Source organism: Scardinius erythrophthalmus (assembly GCF_964197995.2).
Source record: "Scardinius erythrophthalmus genome assembly, chromosome: 12".
Classification (NCBI taxonomy): domain Eukaryota; kingdom Metazoa; phylum Chordata; class Actinopteri; order Cypriniformes; family Leuciscidae; genus Scardinius; species Scardinius erythrophthalmus.
Window position 1 is genome coordinate 4,621,774 of NC_138232.1, and position 20,073 is coordinate 4,641,846.

At 39.7% G+C, this 20,073-nt stretch overlaps 3 protein-coding genes across 3 annotated transcripts; all 3 read right to left on the bottom strand.

Annotated features, from left to right (window-relative positions):
• Positions 1-1,540: 1,540 nt before the first annotated feature.
• On the bottom strand, positions 1,541-2,476 carry LOC308699111 (odorant receptor 131-2-like; the record flags this gene model as incomplete). The annotated part of the gene is made up of 1 exon (XM_081379699.1): positions 1,541-2,476. The coding sequence occupies exon 1, from the start codon at positions 2,462-2,464 to the stop codon at positions 1,541-1,543; it is 924 nt and encodes a 307-aa protein (XP_081235825.1). The 5' UTR covers positions 2,465-2,476.
• Positions 2,477-4,364: 1,888 nt separating this feature from the next.
• Positions 4,365-5,288, bottom strand: LOC308699112 (odorant receptor 131-2-like; the record flags this gene model as incomplete). Its single annotated transcript, XM_081379700.1, has 1 exon — positions 4,365-5,288. The coding sequence occupies one exon, from the start codon at positions 5,286-5,288 to the stop codon at positions 4,365-4,367; it is 924 nt and encodes a 307-aa protein (XP_081235826.1).
• Positions 5,289-13,945: 8,657 nt separating this feature from the next.
• On the bottom strand, positions 13,946-16,884 carry LOC308699113 (odorant receptor 131-2-like; the record flags this gene model as incomplete). The annotated part of the gene is made up of 3 exons (XM_081379701.1): positions 13,946-14,523; positions 16,354-16,724; positions 16,808-16,884. 3 exons carry the CDS (start codon positions 16,882-16,884, stop codon positions 13,946-13,948), a joined length of 1,026 nt encoding a protein of 341 aa, XP_081235827.1.
• Between the last annotated feature and the right edge of the window lie 3,189 nt (positions 16,885-20,073).

A 20,073-nucleotide genomic window follows, 5' to 3' on the forward strand; every position in this document is an offset into this window, starting at 1 on the left:
AAGAGAATTATTAATTGTTTATTGTCTCTTCGAAAGCTCCTGTCACTTGACGATGAGATTCCTCAGGTGAGGTCAACATAACATACTGTAGGCCTATACCTCAGAATAACCACACGACGGCGCTGCAAAGATAATATTGGAATATGCGGCTAGAAAGAATTAAACAATAAACAAGGCTAAGCGACAAGGCACTTATGTCAAATTGGTCAGATAAGATGAATCTAAATAATTCTCCAAATTTTCGTAGATAAAGTTTCACTCTGCCTTTTATCAGGTGTAATATCATCCAAAGCGGTGCCGACGTTCCCTGTCCAACAGTGCTTACGATGGACCATTCACAATCTTTTGTGATAAAAAAAAAAACAAAACAGAAAAAAACAACAAAAACACATTTCTATTAATATGTCGGCCAGTAAGGTATATTGATTAATTTAGCCTCTATTAATAATTATGTTTTTTATACCATTTGACGCTTTCTCAAGATTAGGCCTCTAACAGTGATTGAAGTCTGCAGTTACTTTATGGCCTGGCTCAATAAAACAACGTCCAATATTTTACAGATATGCACATCCATTTGATTTATACAGACATGCTTTGTGTAGGATAATTCATACAGATTTAGCACAATAATTTCTTGATCTCTGCTTTAAATTAAATGATCTGGTCATATTTAGTCTATTATAAATAGTAGATAAACAGATTGTTAAAGAGGAACATACTGTTTCAAGAAACATGAAACAGAATAAGTAAAAATATATTTTTTAATGCATATATACAGGGGCCCTCAAAATGTAGGACTATTTGCACTTTTAAGCCACACACTTAAGTCATTGCATTCTACAATATATTATGTAGCTTATTTAAAAGAAAGATGTGTATTAGGCCTGTATTAGGCCACAACTAATTACCTAACATTTAAAATAAAATTTTGTAGCCGACTAGTCGAAATAGCCTAATTATTTATGAATCATAAAAAAATAAGCCCCATGTGCTGCATGTTCTTGTCTCGCATTATGATCATTGTACATTCTAGTTAAGCATTCATTTAATCAACATACATCAATATAATATACATATATTAAAATCAACTAAATCAGTGGGTAGTGCAGGACGAATAGGCCTACAAAGTCAATATTTTAACAACATTGATATTGGATAGCCTTTTAGCAAGCTTAATTGTTATATGCCAGTATGACTAGCTAGCCTATACACAAAACTTTTCCGTTTTAAGTCAAAATACTACCTCAGTCTTCCGAATGGACATTTCTCTGACCCCGCGAGTGACACGGAATAAACAAATGCAGTCAAAACATATTTGTGCAACAAGAAAAATGTTAATGACTATTTCTGATGTCGACTATAGCAGCAACAGTCTCTTTTAGTTGAGTAATCGATCATACCCATAGGGCCTAAATATAATTTATTTATTTGTTTATTTGATTGGGACAGTGCATGTTAATGAACAAACATGGAATACATGCATGTAAACATGCCGGATTGTAGCCAAAGGCTAATTTCTATCCGTAGTCCCACAGGCTAATCAGAATTTTGATGGCACAATTTTTACAATAATAACTCTGCATGTAAAATATTCCTTCATTTGTTTCATAAACTTCTGGTCTCGGACCCCATAAATCAATGGGCTCAGTAATCTAGGCATAATATTTGTGAGCAGATAAATACAGAAAGTGATCTTAGTTCTGTGTGCCGGGAAAAAAGGAGTAATAAATAAGTACATAAAAGGGGTGAGATAGGAAAGCATACAAAGAAGTAACTGGACGCCATGCAACAATATCGTACTCTGAGCCTTATTTGCTGAACCCTTTGAAGCTGCCTTTCTGGCAGTGAACATTACTCTGCAATAAGTAGATATGAGAATTATCCACACCAAAGACATATAGATGATTTGTGATACAGTGGTGTTGTCCTTGTGGGCTTTGGAAGTAAACAAATTGAATGGGTAGCAAAGTACAACAGACCTGAAGAAAGATATGGGCTGGATTGAAAATAAAATAATGATATCTGCCAGAGCAGGTATAGCTCCTAACACCCATAGCAAGCATATAAAGATGTAGGTTCTTTGTGGAGTGCAAATCTGAGAGTGATGCAGTGGTTTACAGATAGCAATGAACCGTTCTATGGCCATACCAGCCAGATTCAAAGGAGTGATCATAAAGGTGGTTGATCCAAAAGCCATCAATGTGCAACACAACGAAGCATTTACAAACGGTAAAGCGTAGGACAACACATATAATGTTACTGATATACATATCATGAGAATGTCATTGATGACCAGGTGAATGTATAAAATGTATCTGGAGTCTCTTGAAAACATTAGATTAGAAAAAAAGGTCACTACTAACATTCCGTTGATGAAATTAATGACAAAACCAAGACTAACAATCACAATGTTTTTGGCAAGAGCTTCTTCATAACTATCCACAAACCAGATCGTTGAGTTCATTTCTGAGAGAGAAAACAGGACAGTGGTTAAAAAGGGCACATACTGTATCTAGTCCAAGCAGATCATAAAAATCTTCTTTTTTTTTTTTTGATAACTGAGGTTAACATTTTCCAGGAGCTTATCTCATAAACAATATTTTTGCCCCCTAATTCAAATTACACCTAAACCTGCTTAGACTTACCTAGAGCTGAAAAACCGGTTCTGGACTGTGGGAAGTATGAAGCTCACATGAGTTTTAATTAGTAGAGTGCTACTTTATTTATGGTTTGTGGAAAGGGCAGATATCATGAATATTAAGCCTGTTAAGCACAAGGATCATCTAAAATTTGCATTCATGACATCATTGCAGAATAACAGCAAGCATTTGAAAATGCATCTGACATACAAACTGTTTTAGCACATTGCTATGGAGTTTCTAGGGTGTTCTCAGTGGTTGCAAAGCAGGAATGTACATGTTTATTTATGAAGACTGATCTCATGAAAAAGCATTGACAGGAGGTTGATTTTTCTTTTTTTTAAGCAAAAATTGGAGCACAATAGTGGCCAGAAGTTATGTCCGGCCTAGGAAAATATATATCTTCATCCTTTATTTAAATATTATTTAAAAAATGTTAAAGATTTTGTAAGCATATTGCATGCATAGTTGTGCTTGGAGTCAGTTGTTTTATTTATAAATGAATACACCCTTGATATCCACTAGAGGGCACTCCTCCCTCGACCATTTTCATTCAATCAAGAACTGCATTTCCCATGATCCTTTGCCCGGACTCATGTGTGATTGCATTCAGCTGCTACTCATTACATTGTTTACTCACCCTATATAAGCCTGTATCTTTTTCAGTTTCTTATTGTAAAATCTTGTTTGTAGTCATATACTGTAATTCTAAGTGCTATTCTGGTTTCCCGTATTTATGGTTTTGACTCTTTTGCCTGTTTTTTTTTTTATTTTTATTTTTTTTTATTACTCTGTCTGTCTGTGTTTCTTGCTGTTGCCTATTTGGATTGTTTGCTTGTGTGTTTGACCCTGTGCCTGTTATAAGGATTTTTTTATTCTGGACTACCACTTAACAAACAACTGCATTTGTATCCACCACCTGTGTGTTTCAGAGCAGTTACGTGACTGAAACATGTCAAATTGTGCAGACATAATGTTTGGCCAGGCTGTCATACAAAGAAATTATGAACACATGCAAAAACAACTGATTACCAGCAAAATATTAATAAGTGATTATGTTGTAGTCAGTGTATGCTTTTTTCCCTGTGAGCTATTTGTTTTTCTATGCATTGTTTGCATGAAACCTGCAGCTTTACCCCTTTTTTGCCAAACAATTTTGTCTGATAAATCTCAACCAAGTGTAGGCCTACATTAATCATTGTAAATAAAACTGTAAATTTAAACGCAAAGGATCAGAATTTACACTCCAATATTTTATTAAAAGTAATAATCATAATATAGTACTATCATCAACTTTAAGAAGCAGCTTTCCCATATTGTAGTTTGGTTATGAAGACATTTTAATTGATAAAACAATGGTACAGTCCAATATAAAGACAAAATTTGTAGTTGTGAATTCTTAATGGATAATTCCCATAGTTAATGGGATTAACTATTGTGTGAACTTCAGAAGAACTGATTTCATACATCCACTAAAAATCACCAAAACACCAGCTAATTAAAAGACATTGAGCAAAATGACTCAGAAAATTGAAGTTAGTTTTGAGCAAAGTTCGTTCATCACTTATTTGTATATGCCACATGGTTTGATATTTTATCGTATTCAGTTGCTTTCATACACTTTCAAGTGTAAGTGTCATTGTGAATTTTTTCAAATCTCAAATAAAACAAATGTCATAATTAAAAAGAATTTTATTTTTTAAATAAAATGTTGCCAAATAAAAATCATAATTTTGATGGCACAATTTTTACAGTAATAACTCTGCATATAAAGTATCCCTTCATTTGTTTCATAAACTTTTGGTCTCGCACCCCATAAATCAAAGGACTCAGTAATCTTGGCATAATATTTGTGATTAGATAATTAAAGAAAGTGATCTTAGTTCTGTGAAAAGGAAAGAAAGGACTGACAATCATATCCAAAACAGGGGCTACATAGGAAAGCATACAAAGAAGTAACTGGATGCCATGCAACAATATCGTACTCCGAGCCTTATTTGCTGAACCCTTTGAAGCTGCCTTTCTGGCAGTGAACAGGACTCTGCAATAAGTGTAAATGAGAATTATCCACACCAAAGACATATAGATGATTTGTGAAGCAGTGGTGCGATCCTTGTGGGCTTTGAAAGGGAACAAATTGAATGGGTAGCAAAGTACAACAGACCTGAAGAAAGATATTTGCTGGATTGAAAATAAAATAATGATATCTGCCAGAGCAGGTATAGCTCCTAACACCCATAGCAAGCATATAAAGATGTAGGTTCTTTGTGGAGTGCAAATCTGAGAGTGATGCAGTGGTTTACAGATAGCAATGAACCGTTCTATGGCCATACCAGCCAGATTCAAAGGAGTGATCATAAAGGTGGTTGAACCAAGAGCAATCAATGTGCAACACAACGAAGCATTTACAAGTGGTGAAGTGTAGGTCAACACATATAAAGTTACTGATATACATATCATGAGCATGTCATTGATTACCAGGTGAATGTATAAAATGTATCTGGAGTCTCTTGAAAACACTGGATTGGAGAAGAAAGTAACTACTAACATTCCGTTGATGAAATTAATGATAAAACCAAGACTAACAATCACAATATTTTTGGCAAGAGCTTCTTCATAACTATCCACAATCCAGATCGTTGAGTTCATTTTCCGATTCTTTATCAGCAAGGATCTGGATCAGAAAGAGGAGAAAGTCTTTAAGAAGTGACCTATTCTTAGCTTTGCTTATTCCTTTTTAAGAAGTCTTAGACTTACCTTGGAGTAGAAGAACCGTTTTGGATTGAGGGCAGTCTGAAACTCACACGAGCTTTAATCGGTACAGTGATACTAATGTTATTTATGGCTTGTGGAAAGGTCACAGATTGTGAATATTAAGTATGTTGGTCATTACCCCTTGGTCACTGTAAATTTGCCTATCCAAACATTTACTGTTACTTTCATGACAGTGGAATGTTTGCTATGCAAACCAACACAGAGAATATTATAACTAATTGACAAATCAGTGCAGTTTAATGAAGGTTTGTCTAAAACTTCTCCATTCATTACATATTTTATTAACTAATTTGTGGCAGCATTTTAGAGTATTTGCATTGCATTGCAAAATGTACAATTCATAATGCAAAGTTAGTAAATACTGCACTCTGAGCATTGCCACAATAGGCACTATACCGTCACTATGATGGACATTTTACTGTAAATTTTGACTTTCTTAACAATTACTGTCATAATTGGATTTAGTGAAAAACCATATAAATTAGTAACCTTACTAATATGTTAATAACAGTATTGATTTTCAAGAAACAGTGCTGTTAAACCCTCTACACGCACACACTTACTCACGGCACTATCGACAAGCAATCATGTGTGGATGCTTAAGCCACTGTCACACCAGACATTGAGTCTACAATTTCTATTTTTATATTTATGATGGTCGACATCACTCGACGGCATCTTTTAAAAAAAAAACATAAATTCAATGTATAACGAATAATATTAAATCCAAAATGTAAAAATATCTACTCCACTTCACTGCAAAAAAAGTTTGCATTCTTTTAAGTCATCTAAAAGGTCACGCTCGCTGTTACATATCCATCTTTTATTGGTAACATAACATGTCTTCCCATGATACAAATTCGCAGGTCAGAGCTCACCAAACTTGTCTGAAATTGCCCCCTATACCCTTAAATAGGATACTATTTGAGAGGACAGCTATTTGTAGTGGTGTCCGAAATCATAGTGGACGTTATGGAGTGCACTCGTTTAATCCCACAATGCACCGCAATAACAAGTGTACAACCGATGTTCGCTCAATGGCTAGAGAATACCCATAATGCACTGCGACAGTTGCGCCAAATTAATTCCAGCGTCTTGCCAAAAGATGGTGCCTGCAGCTGAATCATCCATCCATTCATTTTCCAAAGCGCTGGTCCAATGTGGCTACAGCGTAACATCATACAGGTGTAAGAAGAGAGTGGAAATGCCGGACAGTCTGGTTGAAGACAGGACCTTGCTGGAAATTACCATTTGAACTCACCATTTCTCACCTCAGAATACATCTCTTTCCCTCTTCCCCCAACCTCTCTCTCTCATGCTAAAATCACCTGAGATTTACACACAATCTATATGGTTTAAATGTTTACAATTATCATCCAGTTTTATAAATGTTTGGTGTCATTTGAAATGTCTCAGTGCGACTGGTACAAATGTCTAATTTCGTTGCCGAGCCTGTTATTCTGCTATCTGTCTGCCATCTGAACCTGCACTACCGCTATACTTTTGTGTTAATAAACACCAGTATTCACTTGCTATTGAATCCTTGACTGTTCCTTTCGAGCCATGACAGAACCATCTGACCAGACCATGGATTCAGCGAGTGCAGACAGTTTTGAGCAGATGTTTGCTGGTAACCACGCCCACATGGATCGTCAGGATGAACAGATCGGTGCCTCGGGTCGGGCAATACAGGCTCTGGTAACGCAGGTGTCCGAGCTCACCTCTCAATTACAACGTCTGAGAGGTCCCACTGCGCCAGCACCGCCCCGCCTGTTCCCCCGGAAAATCCCAACATCAACCGACCGGAGCCGCGCATCCCCACCCCCGAGAGGTATTCAGGAGAACCTAATATGTGTCGAACGTTTTTAACCAAATGTTCGATTTACTTCTCTCTATAGACTGTGACGTTTTCCTCCGAGGAGAGTAAAGTGGCACTAGTCATGACGCTGTTGTCTGGACGCGCTGCTCTGTGGGGAACAGCGGTGTGGCAAAATCAACACAGTTGCTGCTCCTCGTTCCAAGCACTCAAGTAGGAGATGAGGCGCATGTTCGACCGTGGGGTCGTCGGACGCGAGGCGGCCTGCCAACTTGCAGATCTCCGTCAGAACAACAACTCTGTTTCCGACTATTCCATCCAGTTCCGGACGTTGGCCGCCGAGTGCAAATGGAATGAGGAGGCGCAGTGGGACATGTTCCTGCATGGGTTGGCTGACCGTGTTCAGAAGGAGATTTACACGCTGGAGCTACCCAAGACTCTTGATGAACTGGTTGAACTGGCACTACGGGTCGATGCACGTCTACAAAAGAGAGAGAATCGACCATATCCGACCCCAGTGGTGGATTTCACAGAGTTTCCCGGTCCCAGAGGAGTGAACACGGTCAGCCCTCGAACGATCCTGAACCCATGCAGGTAGGTCGAGCTCGGCTCTCCCGGGAGGAGAGAGAACACCGCCGTTCGAGAGGTCTGTGTCTCTACTGTGGAGAGGCCGGCCACTTCGTCTCCACCTGCCCTTTAAAAGGCCAAGCCCGGCGGTAGGAGGGAGGCTACTGTCGGTGCGGGATATCCATGACCAGACCTTCGAACGCCACCTTCCTCCCGGTGAGACTCCAGCGGGCAGACCGCTCCTTCAACGACCAGGCGCTGGTGGTTTCAGGTGCGGAGGGCAATCTTATGGACTTTTCTTTGGCGCGCAAGCTTCACATCCCCATCAAGGCCCTGGAACACACCATCACGATCCACGCACTTAATGGACAGGAACTCCCGGGCATTACTCACGTCACTGGTCTCATTACACTCATCACCTCGGGTAACCACTATGAGATGGTCTCACTCTACCTCACCCAGTCACCTCACGCTCCCATTGTCCTGGGTCATCCATGGTCGGCTAAACCAACCCAGGATAGAGTGGGGTCAGAACTCTGTATCCGGTTGGAGTGATCTATGTTGTGCCTCATGTCTTTCGTCTGCTGTTCCGTCTGTTTCTTGTTCTGTGTTGCAGGAGGAGCCAGTGAATCTGTCTAACGTGCCACCGGAGTACCTCGACCTGAAGGAAGTGTTCAGTAAGTCCCGGGCAGCTTCTCTTCCTCCGCATCGTCCCTATGACTGTGCTATAGATTTACTTCCAGGTACGTCTCCGCTTAAGGGCAAGTTATATTCGCTTTCTGCTCCAGAAAGGGAGGCTATGGAGAAATATATTTCTGATTCTCTAGCAACGGGGTTCATCCGCCCTTCCTCTTCTCCAGCGGGGGCGGGATTCTTTTTTGTGGGGAAGAAGGATGGTTCTCTGCGACCTTGTATTGATTACCGGGGTTGAACAGCATCACGGTAAAGAATACTTATCCTTTGCCGTTGATGTCTTCAGCTTTCGAGATGTTGCAGGGAGCATCAGTCTTCACAAAATTGGATTTACGTAATGCATATCATTTGGTTCCCATCAGGAAGTTTGATGAGTGGAAGACCGCGTTCAACACCCCCAGGGGGCACTTTGAATACTTGGTTATGCCGTTCGGCCTTTCCAACTCCCCAGCGGTCTTCCAGGCACTCGTCAATGACATGTTGAGAGACATGGTAGATCAGTTCATATATGTTTACCTGGATGACATATTGATTTTTTCTTCGTCTCTCCAGGAGCACGTTCAACACGTCAGACGAGTGCTCCAAAGGTTACTAGAGAATGGGCTTTTTGTCAAGGCGGAGAAATGCGATTTTCATGCACAGTCTGTTCCTTTCCTAGGGTACATCGTTTCGTCTGAGGGAATACGGATGGACCCTGAGAAGGTTAAGGCTGTGGTGGAGTGGCCAAGTCCAGATTCCCGTAAGGCCCTACAGAGGTTTCTGGGATTCGCCAACTTCTACCGGCGTTTTATTCGCAACTTCAGCCAACTAGCCACGCCTCTGACTGCCTTGACCTCCCCCAGAACGGCGTTCAGGTGGTCAGACACAGCTGAGGCTGTGTTTGCTAAACTGAAAGGCCGCTTCGTTTCAGCCCCCATTCTTATTGCCCCTGATCCATCACATCAGTTCGTGGTGGAGGTCGATGCGTCAGAGGTGGGGGTAGGAGCAGTGCTGTCCCAGCGTTCTCCCACAGACGACAAGATGCATCCCTGCGCGTTTTTGTCCCGTCAGTTATCGCCTGCTGAACGTAACTACGACATTGGTAACAGAGAATTGTTGGCAGTAAAGTTAGCGTTGGAAGAATGGTGTCATTGGTTAGAAGGGTCGGGGATACCTTCTATCGTCTGGACCGATCACAAGAACCTGGAATATATCAGAACCGCCAAAAGATTGAACTCCAGGCAGGCTCAGTGGGCACTTTTTTTCGGTCATTTAGATTTTTCTCTCTCGTATCGCCCGGGTTCCAAAAACATCAAACCCGACTCTTTATCGTGTATTTTTGACCGTTCCGAACGCTCGTCTACTCCCGAGTGCATTTTACCTGAGACACTATTTGTCTCCACACTCACATGGGAGGTCGAGTCGAAGGTCAAGTCGGCCTTAGAAGGGGTAACGCCTCAGCCCGGTTGCCCACCGAATCGTTTATTTGTGCCGGAGGGATTACGGTCCGACGTTATTCAGTGGGGTCATTGCTCCAACGTGGCTTGCCATCCAGGAGTTAATCGCACTAGTTTTTTAGTCAAGCAACGATTCTGGTGGCCACTGATGGCTTGTGACATTCACAGTTTTGTTTTGGCTTGCCTGGTTTGTGCCACTGGTAAGACTTCCAATCGACCCCCAGATGGGTTACTCCAACTGCTGCCAGTCCCTTCGAGACCCTGGTCCCACATAGCGCTAGATTTTATCACCACCCTCCCACCCTCTCAGGGCAATACGGTCCTTCTGACCGTGGTGGACTGGTTCTCGAAGGCAGCTCATTTTATTCCCTTGCCCAAATTACCCTCAGCCAAGGAGACAGCGTTGACCGTTGTTGATCACGTCTTTCGCTTACATGGCCTCTCGATAGACGTGGTTTCTAACAGAGGACCCCAGTTTGTGTCCAAATTTTGGCGAGAGTTTTGTAAGTTACTGGGAGCGACTGTCAGTCTGTCCTCAGGGTTTCACCCCCAGAGCAATGGTCAAACCGAGAGAGCCAACCAAGATTTGGAAAGGGTGTTACGATGTTTGGTCTCCAAGAATCCTTCCTCCTGGAGTCAGCAACTTTCAATGGTGGAGTACGCACACAATACGTTGCCAGTGTCGTCCATGGCAGAGTCCTGCACGGGTCCGATTTTGTAAATCCGCACCCGCCCGTACCCGCAGTAATTCAAACCGCATCCGACCTGTTTTCCGACAGCAGCACTAATTAAAATCCGCACCCGACCCGACCCGCTTAAAATACAACTGCTACCCGACCCGCACCCGAAATAAAATCAGTTTAGCCAATCACATTATAGACACAATTACAAAAATGTTTATTGCCAGGTCATACAGAAGTTATTACACAACAATTAACACAAGGACAACTTCAGCTGAAGTTGTCAAAAGGCCGGTACATGAAGAACATGGCTAACGTTACCACAAAACTGAGTAGCCTTAACATTTTACCCATCGAACAGACGCGGCTACAACACTATATGCCACGCAATTTCATCTAGCCTACATCTGATAATTTTGGGTTCAAACACGCCCTACACACCACACATACTTAACAGTGTTAAATTTGAAAAATACTGTTCGATAGAACTCCTTTGTTACCACAGTATCTGCGTGCCTCCTCAGGGATGAAGTTCCACATTTGCAGCTATCCAACACTAAAATGCATGCAGCAAAGCCTTTCACAGTATTTTCTTCTGATAACTCCAAATTTCTCCCACATAGTGGATTTGATTTTTTATGACGTATTGTCGACAACTTTACAATCTCCACTAGTTATTCTTTTCTTCAACTCCGCAGCATCCATCTCAATGACTGCAAGCACATCGCGCGCGCGTGGTTATGATGCATTTTTAAAAGTGAAAGTAGCCTAGGTAACGTTATAGATTCCTGGGAGGGCGTGGCGCGTCGACACAAATAAACTGAGGTGGATTTTAAATTATTTTATCAACTTGAAATACAGACATATTTTTCTAGATGTGTTCCTAAAAATATGCATATTTTTACGTTTGCATGTGATTGTTTTAAACCCGTGTTTAGACCCGTGTTTCCCCGTGTCCGACCCGACCTGCACCCGTATCCGACACGGTTGGATATTTTTCACCCGTTTGAGCAAAATTTACCTGCCGGTACCTGAACCCGTGCAGGACTCTAGTCCATGGGCCTATCTCCGTTTGAATGTAGAGTAGGTTACCAGCCACCAATTTTTCCCAGTCTGGAATCCGAAGTCGCGGTCCCCTCCGCTTACGCCTTCAACCAGGAACATTCCTCTCTGCTCCATTTCTAATAAACTTGCTCCCAAATTGATTGGCCCATTTACTGTCACCAAAATCATTAGTCCGGTGGCAGTCCGCCTCAACCTTCCTCCAGCGTACAGGAGAATTCATCCCGTCTTTCATGTGTCTAAAATAAAGCCCGTTTTTCGTTCTCACAGTAATCCGCCTGCCCCGGTTCCCCCTCCTGCCGCGACTCGTAGATGGGGAACCTACATATTCGGTTAATCGTATACTGGACTCAAGACGGAGGGGACGCGGTTTCCAGTACTTGGTGGACTGGGAAGGTTACGGTCCGGAGGAGAGAAGTTGGGTTCCTGCTAGGGACATCCTGGACCACTCCCTTATTGATGATTACAATCGACAGGTAAGGGTGTCTGGGAACGCCAGGCGGCGTTCCTAGGAGGGGGGGGGGTACTGTCACGATTCATGGATTCATTGACTCGCCCTCGCTATGTGAGTGCGTGTTGTATGAATGGGCGCGGCTCATCAGCACGGCACTTTATCGCTGATGAGATGACAGCGCCAGCCGTTCTGAATGAGAATGTCCTATATATTGTTTGTCACCTCGTCTTGTCTTTGTCAGATGGTTGTGGAGGTTCACGGGCTCAGTCTTTTCTCCTCGCTCCAGTTCCTGTGTTCCTGTTCTGTGATTCATCTGCCTGTTCTGAGGATCGTTTGCGGATCGTCCGTTTGCTGTCTGCCCACTGAGTCCTGCGTTGCCGAGCCTGTTATTCTGCTATCTGTCTGCCATCTGAACCTGCACTACCGCTATACTTTTGTGTTAATAAACACCAGTATTCACTTGCTATTGAATCCTTGACTGTTCCTTTCGAGCCATGACAGAGAACGTATGTCGTATGTTCAACATAACAGTGCACTTGAAGTGAATTGGTCAAACTTAAACCTGAAGCATTAGTATTGCAGAGCTGCTAGGTGCCCAGCATGCATTGCATTAACTGCAGTTACTCTGCAAAAAGGACAAAATCCACCAAATTAGTTCAAAGGGTTGTTGTTAGCGTTATATTGGTTGTAACTATTTACTTTTTGCATGTTATTTTGTAGGCTTACCCTCTTCTAACTGTGTAGACCAGTGTTCTGCAACCCTGCTCCTGAAGGACCCCCAACACTGCACGTTTTCTTTGTCTCCCAAATCAAACACACCTGATTCAATTCATCAGTTCATTATCACATATGTGCTGGAAATGTGTTTATCTTTCATTTCCAATGTGTATATAAATGTATTCTTTTGAAAATTATTTATTGTCAAATGTGTGTTGAATGTAAACTCATGTTGGGAATTTCACCATTCAATGTGAATTTATCTTAGAATATTCTTAAATAAGGAAATATATTCAGTGATTGGTACATGCCAATGTCGTCATCCATTATTTGCTTGTGTGTTTGACCCTGTGCCTGTTATATGGATTTTTTTATTCTGGACTACCCCTTAACAAACAACTGCATTTGTATCCACAACCTGTGTGTTTCAGAGCAGTTACGTGACTGAAAAAAAGATTCCCCTGTGAGCTATTTATTTTTCTATGCATTGTTTGCATAGTAAAGTAAAACCTACAGCTTTACCCCTTTTTTGCCAAAAAATTTTGTCTGATGAATCTCAACCAAGTGTAGGCCTATTAAATCATTGTAGATAAAACTGTAAACTTAAAACGCAAAGGATCAGAATTTACACTCCAATATTTTATTAAAAGTAGCCTAATAATCATAATACTATCATCAACATTAAGAAGCAGCTTTCCCATATTGTAGTTTGGTTATGAAGACATTTTAATTGATAAAACAATGGTACAGTCCAATATAAAGACAAAATTTGTAGTTGTGAATTCTTAATGGATAATTCCCATAGTTAATGGGATTAACTATTGTGTGAAGTTGTGAACTTCAGAAAAACTGATTTCATACATCCACTAAAAATCACCAAAACACCAGCTAATTAAAAGTTAGTTTTGAGCAAAGTTCGTTCATCACTTATTTGTATATGCCACATGGTTTGATATTTTATCGTATTCAGTTGCTTTCATACACTTTCAAGTGTAAGTGTCATTAAACATTTTTTGGCCACTGTGAAGATTTTCAAATCTCAAATAAAACAAATGTCATAATTAAAAATAATTTTATTTTTTAAATAAAATGTTGCCAAATAAAAATTATAATTTTGATGGCACAATTTTTACAGTAATAACTCTGCATATAAAGTATTCCTTCATTTGTTTCATAAACTTTTGGTCTCGCACCCCATAAATCAAAGGACTCAGTAATCTTGGCATAATATTTGTGATTAGATAATTAAAGAAAGTGATCTTAGTTCTGTGAAAAGGAAAGAAAGGACTGAGAATCATATCCAAAACAGGGGCTACATAGGAAAGCATACAAAGAAGTAACTGGACGCCATGCAACAATATCGTACTCCGAGCCTTATTTGCTGAACCCTTTGAAGCTGCCTTTCTGGCAGTGAACAGGACTCTGCAATAAGTGTAAATGAGAATTATCCACACCAAAGACATATAGATGATTTGTGAAGCAGTGGTGCGATCCTTGTGGGCTTTGGAAGGGAACAAATTGAATGGGTAACAAAGTACAACAGACCTGAAGAAAGACATGGGCTGGATTGAAAATAAAATAATGATATCTGCCAGAGCAGGTATAGCTCCTAACACCCATAGCAAGCATATAAAGATGTAGGTTCTTTGTGGAGTGCAAATCTGAGAGTGATGCAGTGGTTTACAGCAGGGGCGTAGCCAGAATTTTATTTTTGGGGGGGCCAATCTTAAAATGAGGGGGCAACTAATATATTTAAATATATAGGCCTATATATATATATATATATATATATATATATATATATATATATATATATATATATATATATATATATATAGGCTATATATAAATATAGCCTAGGCTGGCGACATAGCTCGGCGATTATTATCTTTAACGTGAAGTAGCCTACGAGGGCGATTATAAAGTGTCAATCATGTCATCTTACTCAGCAAATATATAAAGAGTTTGGTTCCAAAATTAAATATATAGCCTATATATATTTATAGGCCTATATATATATGCTATATATATATATATATATATATATTTAGTTCCCGCAAAAATCTGTATTATAGGCTATCTGGTCGGTGTTAAAGTCCATTTAAAATTTTTCGTAAAATGCGATATCCGTGCAGTCAGCGCACCATTCCACGCTTTGTAACCCGTAACGGCGGCGCTTTGACAAAAACCCGGCATCCTAGTTTCCCTTCTACTTTGTAATCCACGAAATAATAATAATAATAATAATAATAATAATAATAATAACAATAATAGCCTAATAATAATAATTTTGACGGCACTGGTGACCCTATGGTGGTTTCTGCGGTGGGGGAGAAACGTAGCCATGATCGAAATCTAATAATTTAGGCTACTTGAGGAGATTAAGAAGATGAGGCACGCGGGAGGAGGACAAAATCTCGACTGTTGCTTGTTCTCACCATAGACTGTAAAAAAATGGTTCTCACACGACAGCATCAAACTTCTGTCACGCTGAAATTTTGACCCCAGGGGATCTTTTGAAAAACTTTCAATTGTTTTACTCAAAGTCAACGAAAAACCAAGCAGGACCAAGCCATTTTACAGCTGATCGCTGTAAAAAAAGTTCAGGAGGTATTTCTTAGGGATGGTGATTTAATGTCTGCTATTTTTAGTCCAGTGCCTGTATAAGATTAGTATTGACCAAGTTCCGAGGCTGTCATATGTGGATCAACTTACTTTGTTGTGTATTTCAACAGTTAAAATATGAAAAATAATTTGTGTATTGATTCAATGGATTAATTGCATTTTGGAAAAAAAAAGTGTCATGAATTTATTGCATTTTGAGGGGAAACTAATCCTTTATTATATTTTAGAATATTTGAAAATCAAATATGGATTTAAATGTTTTTTTTTATTATTTTTATAACCTAAATATGCTATGTGAAAGTTTGAAACAAAAAATAGTGGTTTTCATCTTTCCACTCTCTTGGTAAAGAAAACACATTATTACTCAAATTAATCATAATGGATTTAAATGTGTGGTCATCACTGGTTGTGAAGGCGGTTCATCAATTGCAAACAAGTCATTGCGCATTGTGCCGATCTGAGTCGAAGTCTCACCGCTATTCCTGTGATGAAATATACGTTTCTGTCTCCTAGCCGCTTCACTCGCTGTCGTCTTGTAGTAAGCTGAAGCAAACTCAGATGTAGATGGCTTATTTTCTCCTTCTCGCTCATCTTTTCGTGCGTAATATTGCACTTTGCACAACGCTGCCATTCACCGCATGAACTCTCGATAATCTTCACGCGAAGATGACGGCATAGGTTATGCACAACACGTCAAATCAAGTTTGAAAACAGCCGCATTTTACCGCGCAGTATTTTGATTGGTCAATCTATCAATTAGACTAACACATCAACAATTTCTTATTTTTATTATTTTATTTTAAGCAATCAGAAATATGAGGGGGCCGGACATGTAAATGAGGGGGCCTAGGCCCACCCAGGCCCCCTCGTGGCTACGCCACTGGTTTACAGATAGCAATGAACCGTTCTATGGCCATACCAGCCAGATTCAAAGGAGTGATCATAAAGGTGATTGAACAAAGAGAAATCAATATGCAACACCACGAAACATTTAAAAGTGGTGTAGTGTAGGTCAACACACATAAAGTTACTGATACTGATATCATGAGCATGTCATTGATTACCAGGTGAATGTATAAAATGTATCTGGAGTCTCTTGAAAACACTGGATTGGAGAAGAAAGTAACTACTAACATTCCGTTGATGAAATTAATGATAAAACCAAGACTAACAATCACAATATTTTTGGCAAGAGCTTCTTCATAACTATCCACAATCCAGATCGTTGAGTTCATTTTCCGGTTCTTTATCAGCAAGGATCTGGATCAGAAAGAGGAGAAAATGTTTAAGAAGTGACCTATTCTTAGCTTTGCTTATTCCTTTTTAAGAAGTCTTAGACTTACCTTGGAGTAGAAGAACCGTTTTGGATTGAGGGCAGTCTGAAACTCACACGAGCTTTAATCGGTACAGTGATACTCATGTTATTTATGGCTTGTGGAAAGGTCACAGATTGTGAATATTAAGTATGTTGGTCATTACCCCTGGGTCACTGTAAATTTGCCTATCCAAACATTTACTGTTAGTTTCATGACAGTGGAATGTTTGCAATGCAAACCAACACAGAGAATATTATAACTGATTGACAAATCAGTGCAGTTTATTGAAGGTTTGTCTGAAACTTCTCCATTCATTACATATTTTATTAACTAATTTGTGGCAGCATTTTAGAGTATTTGCATTGCATTGCAAAATGTGTGAGAACAATTCATAATGCAAAGTTAGTAAATACTGCACTCTGAGCATTGCCACAATAGGCACTATACCGTCACTATGATGGACATTTTACTGTAAATTTTGACTTTCTTAACAATTACTGTCATAATCAGATCTAGTGGATAACCATATCAATTAGTAACTTCACTAATATGTTAATAGTAGTATTGATTTTCAAGAAACAGTGCTGTTAAACCCTCTACACGCACACACTCACTGCAATACCGACAAGTAATCATGTGTGGATGCTTAAGCCGCTGTCACACCAGACATTGAGTCTACAATTTCTATTTTTATATTTATGATGGTCGACATCACTCAACGGCATCTTTTAAAAAAAACATAAATTCATTGTATAACGATTAATACTAAATCTAAAATGTAAAAATATCTACTCCACTTCACTGCAAAAAAAGTTTGCATTCTTTTAATTCATCTAAAAGGTCACACTGTTACATATCGATCTTTTATTGGTAACATAACATGTCTTCCCATGATACAAATTCGCAGGTCAGAGCTCACCAAACTTGGGCTGTGTCTGATATTGCCCCCTATACCCTATACTATTTGAGAGGACAGCTATTTGTAGTGGTGTCCGAAATCATAGTGGACGTTATCGATTGCACTCGTTCAATCCCACAATGCACCGCAATAACAAGTGTACAACCGATGTACGCTCAATGGCTAGACTCTAGAGAATACCCATAATGCACTGCGACAGTTGCGCCAAATTAATTCCAGCGTCCTGCCAGAAGATGGTGCCTGCAGCTGAATCATCCATCCATTCATTTTCCAAAGCGCTGGTCCAATGTGGCTACAGCGTAACATCATACAGGTGTAAATTCCTTTTACTTGATTATTAAATTGTTTAATTAAGGTTTATACATGAGAGTTTCCATGACAGAGTTCAAGATAATTTTTTTCATCTTACTACTGGAGCTGCCAGTTTGCTAAGTTTTAAAGGTACAATAATTTTGCATTAAAATATCCCAAAATCTCAAGGCCAGTGTTATATATTTTGTTAAGTTGATTACTTACAATATCCCAAATGTTTCCAACTATTTTTAAATCGTGAGAAAATTGCGATTTTAACCAAGGAAACGGGGCGTTAGAGCAGGGGGGAGCTGGGAGTCGCCAGTCAATTGTAAATAAATATAGCATGTGTTATACATAAAGATTAATCAGTATTTTGGCAAATGATGTGGGTATGTTCGAATGTACTTTTGTTTAGAACACGCAAAATTGCACAGCGTTATCACAACAATGAACTCGACATACAGTAACATCTATGATAATCAATGTAGTATTAAACCTTACTTTTATTGCTGTTAATTCATTTTAATGAAATAAAAGTGTGATAAGGTTCAAGAGTCAGGAAGGAAGAAGACAGGGATCGGAGTGACTGGGACTTTATTAAAATAAAACAAAACAAACAAAAGTCGCGCACAACGTGCATTCACCGTGGCAACCGCGGCACACAAAACAGTTCAAAAATGAGAGCTCGGATCTACCGGTTTTCTTTCTCTGCGTCCAATTTTCTCTCCAGTCTCTCTCTCGTTCCAGCACAGCTTATAAGCGGTCTCTCCACGCCAATAATACAGCAATAAGACAGGTGTTCGTCATTTGCACTTGACCTACTTGCTCGTCTTGTTTCTCTCTCTCTCCAGTTACAGACCGTGCTGAACCACGCCTCCCTCACCACAAAAAGCATGTCATTAAACGCAACATTTATAAAAATAGAACTTTACCCCATGCATGAACATGATTTTTCGATTCCCGTCTGACTGATTTACATCCACGGTGGAATTTAAAACAACAGTTTCCATCATTCCACGCTCCTTCTCATCGTCATCAAGCTACGCCGTTGTTGTTGTTTGGAATGTAGCGCCCTCTAGCGGGAAAACATTTTTGCATATTGTAGCTTTAAGTGATTATTAAACAGCAAGCACAAACTATGCAAAAGCGATAGCCCTTCCGGCACACTCAGAATTCACTCACTCCTTTTCATTCACTCCTTCAAGTGAACTATTTCAGTGAAGTATAATATAGGGAATAGTGAAGGAGGGTAGCCTGTAGGGGGCCATTTTGAACACAGCCTTGAACTTTGGAACTTGAGCATGCGTTTCCGGTCTCCCATATTCGCATGCATTTGAATGCAAGTCAATGGAATGAAAAGTGAAGTGTGACCAGTGACCACCCGTTTGATTCAATGCTTCTGCCACGTGGCAAATGAACGAAAGACTCCAGAGGATAAATAGTTATTTATGTTCATCCTTATTTATCTTTGTCTGTAAATAAAGATAATAATCAAAGATTATTTATATGGATGTGTTACTGGAATTTGGTTATCGATTACCGTTGTCCGTTGTCATCTGGTCGCGCCGCAACAGCTAAAGGCTGTCTATATAAGACACGACATAGTACCTGTTTCTTTGTGTCAGTAAGTCATAAATAGAACGAGGCATCAGTTTACTGTCTGAGATTTGTCGCTCACTTCATGCTTCAGTGTAGACAGAATCACTGTTTATAATAAGTTTTATTGTTTTTAGCCCCGTTGCGCTGCTCGCATCCGGTGTAAACAAGGTGTTAATCTGCTCAAATTAACAAATGAATTCTTAGATAAAAACTACTGAATTTTTTTTAAGTAATTTCACTTAAATGACAATTAATAGGTAATTTGCAGTGCCATTTAAGTGAAATTATTGAACTTAAATATACAAGCTTGATAAAAATGATCATTCTAGAAGAAAATTTCAGATGGTACTTAGAGGCTTTTGCATCTGAACTCTTCATATCTTGTCTGAATGATACCTGTATGTGGTTGCTGTGATTAACAGTTAAACGGTTTCCTGTTTTGTAATTGTTTAAATCTCAACCCCTTTTCAAAAAAAAAAAA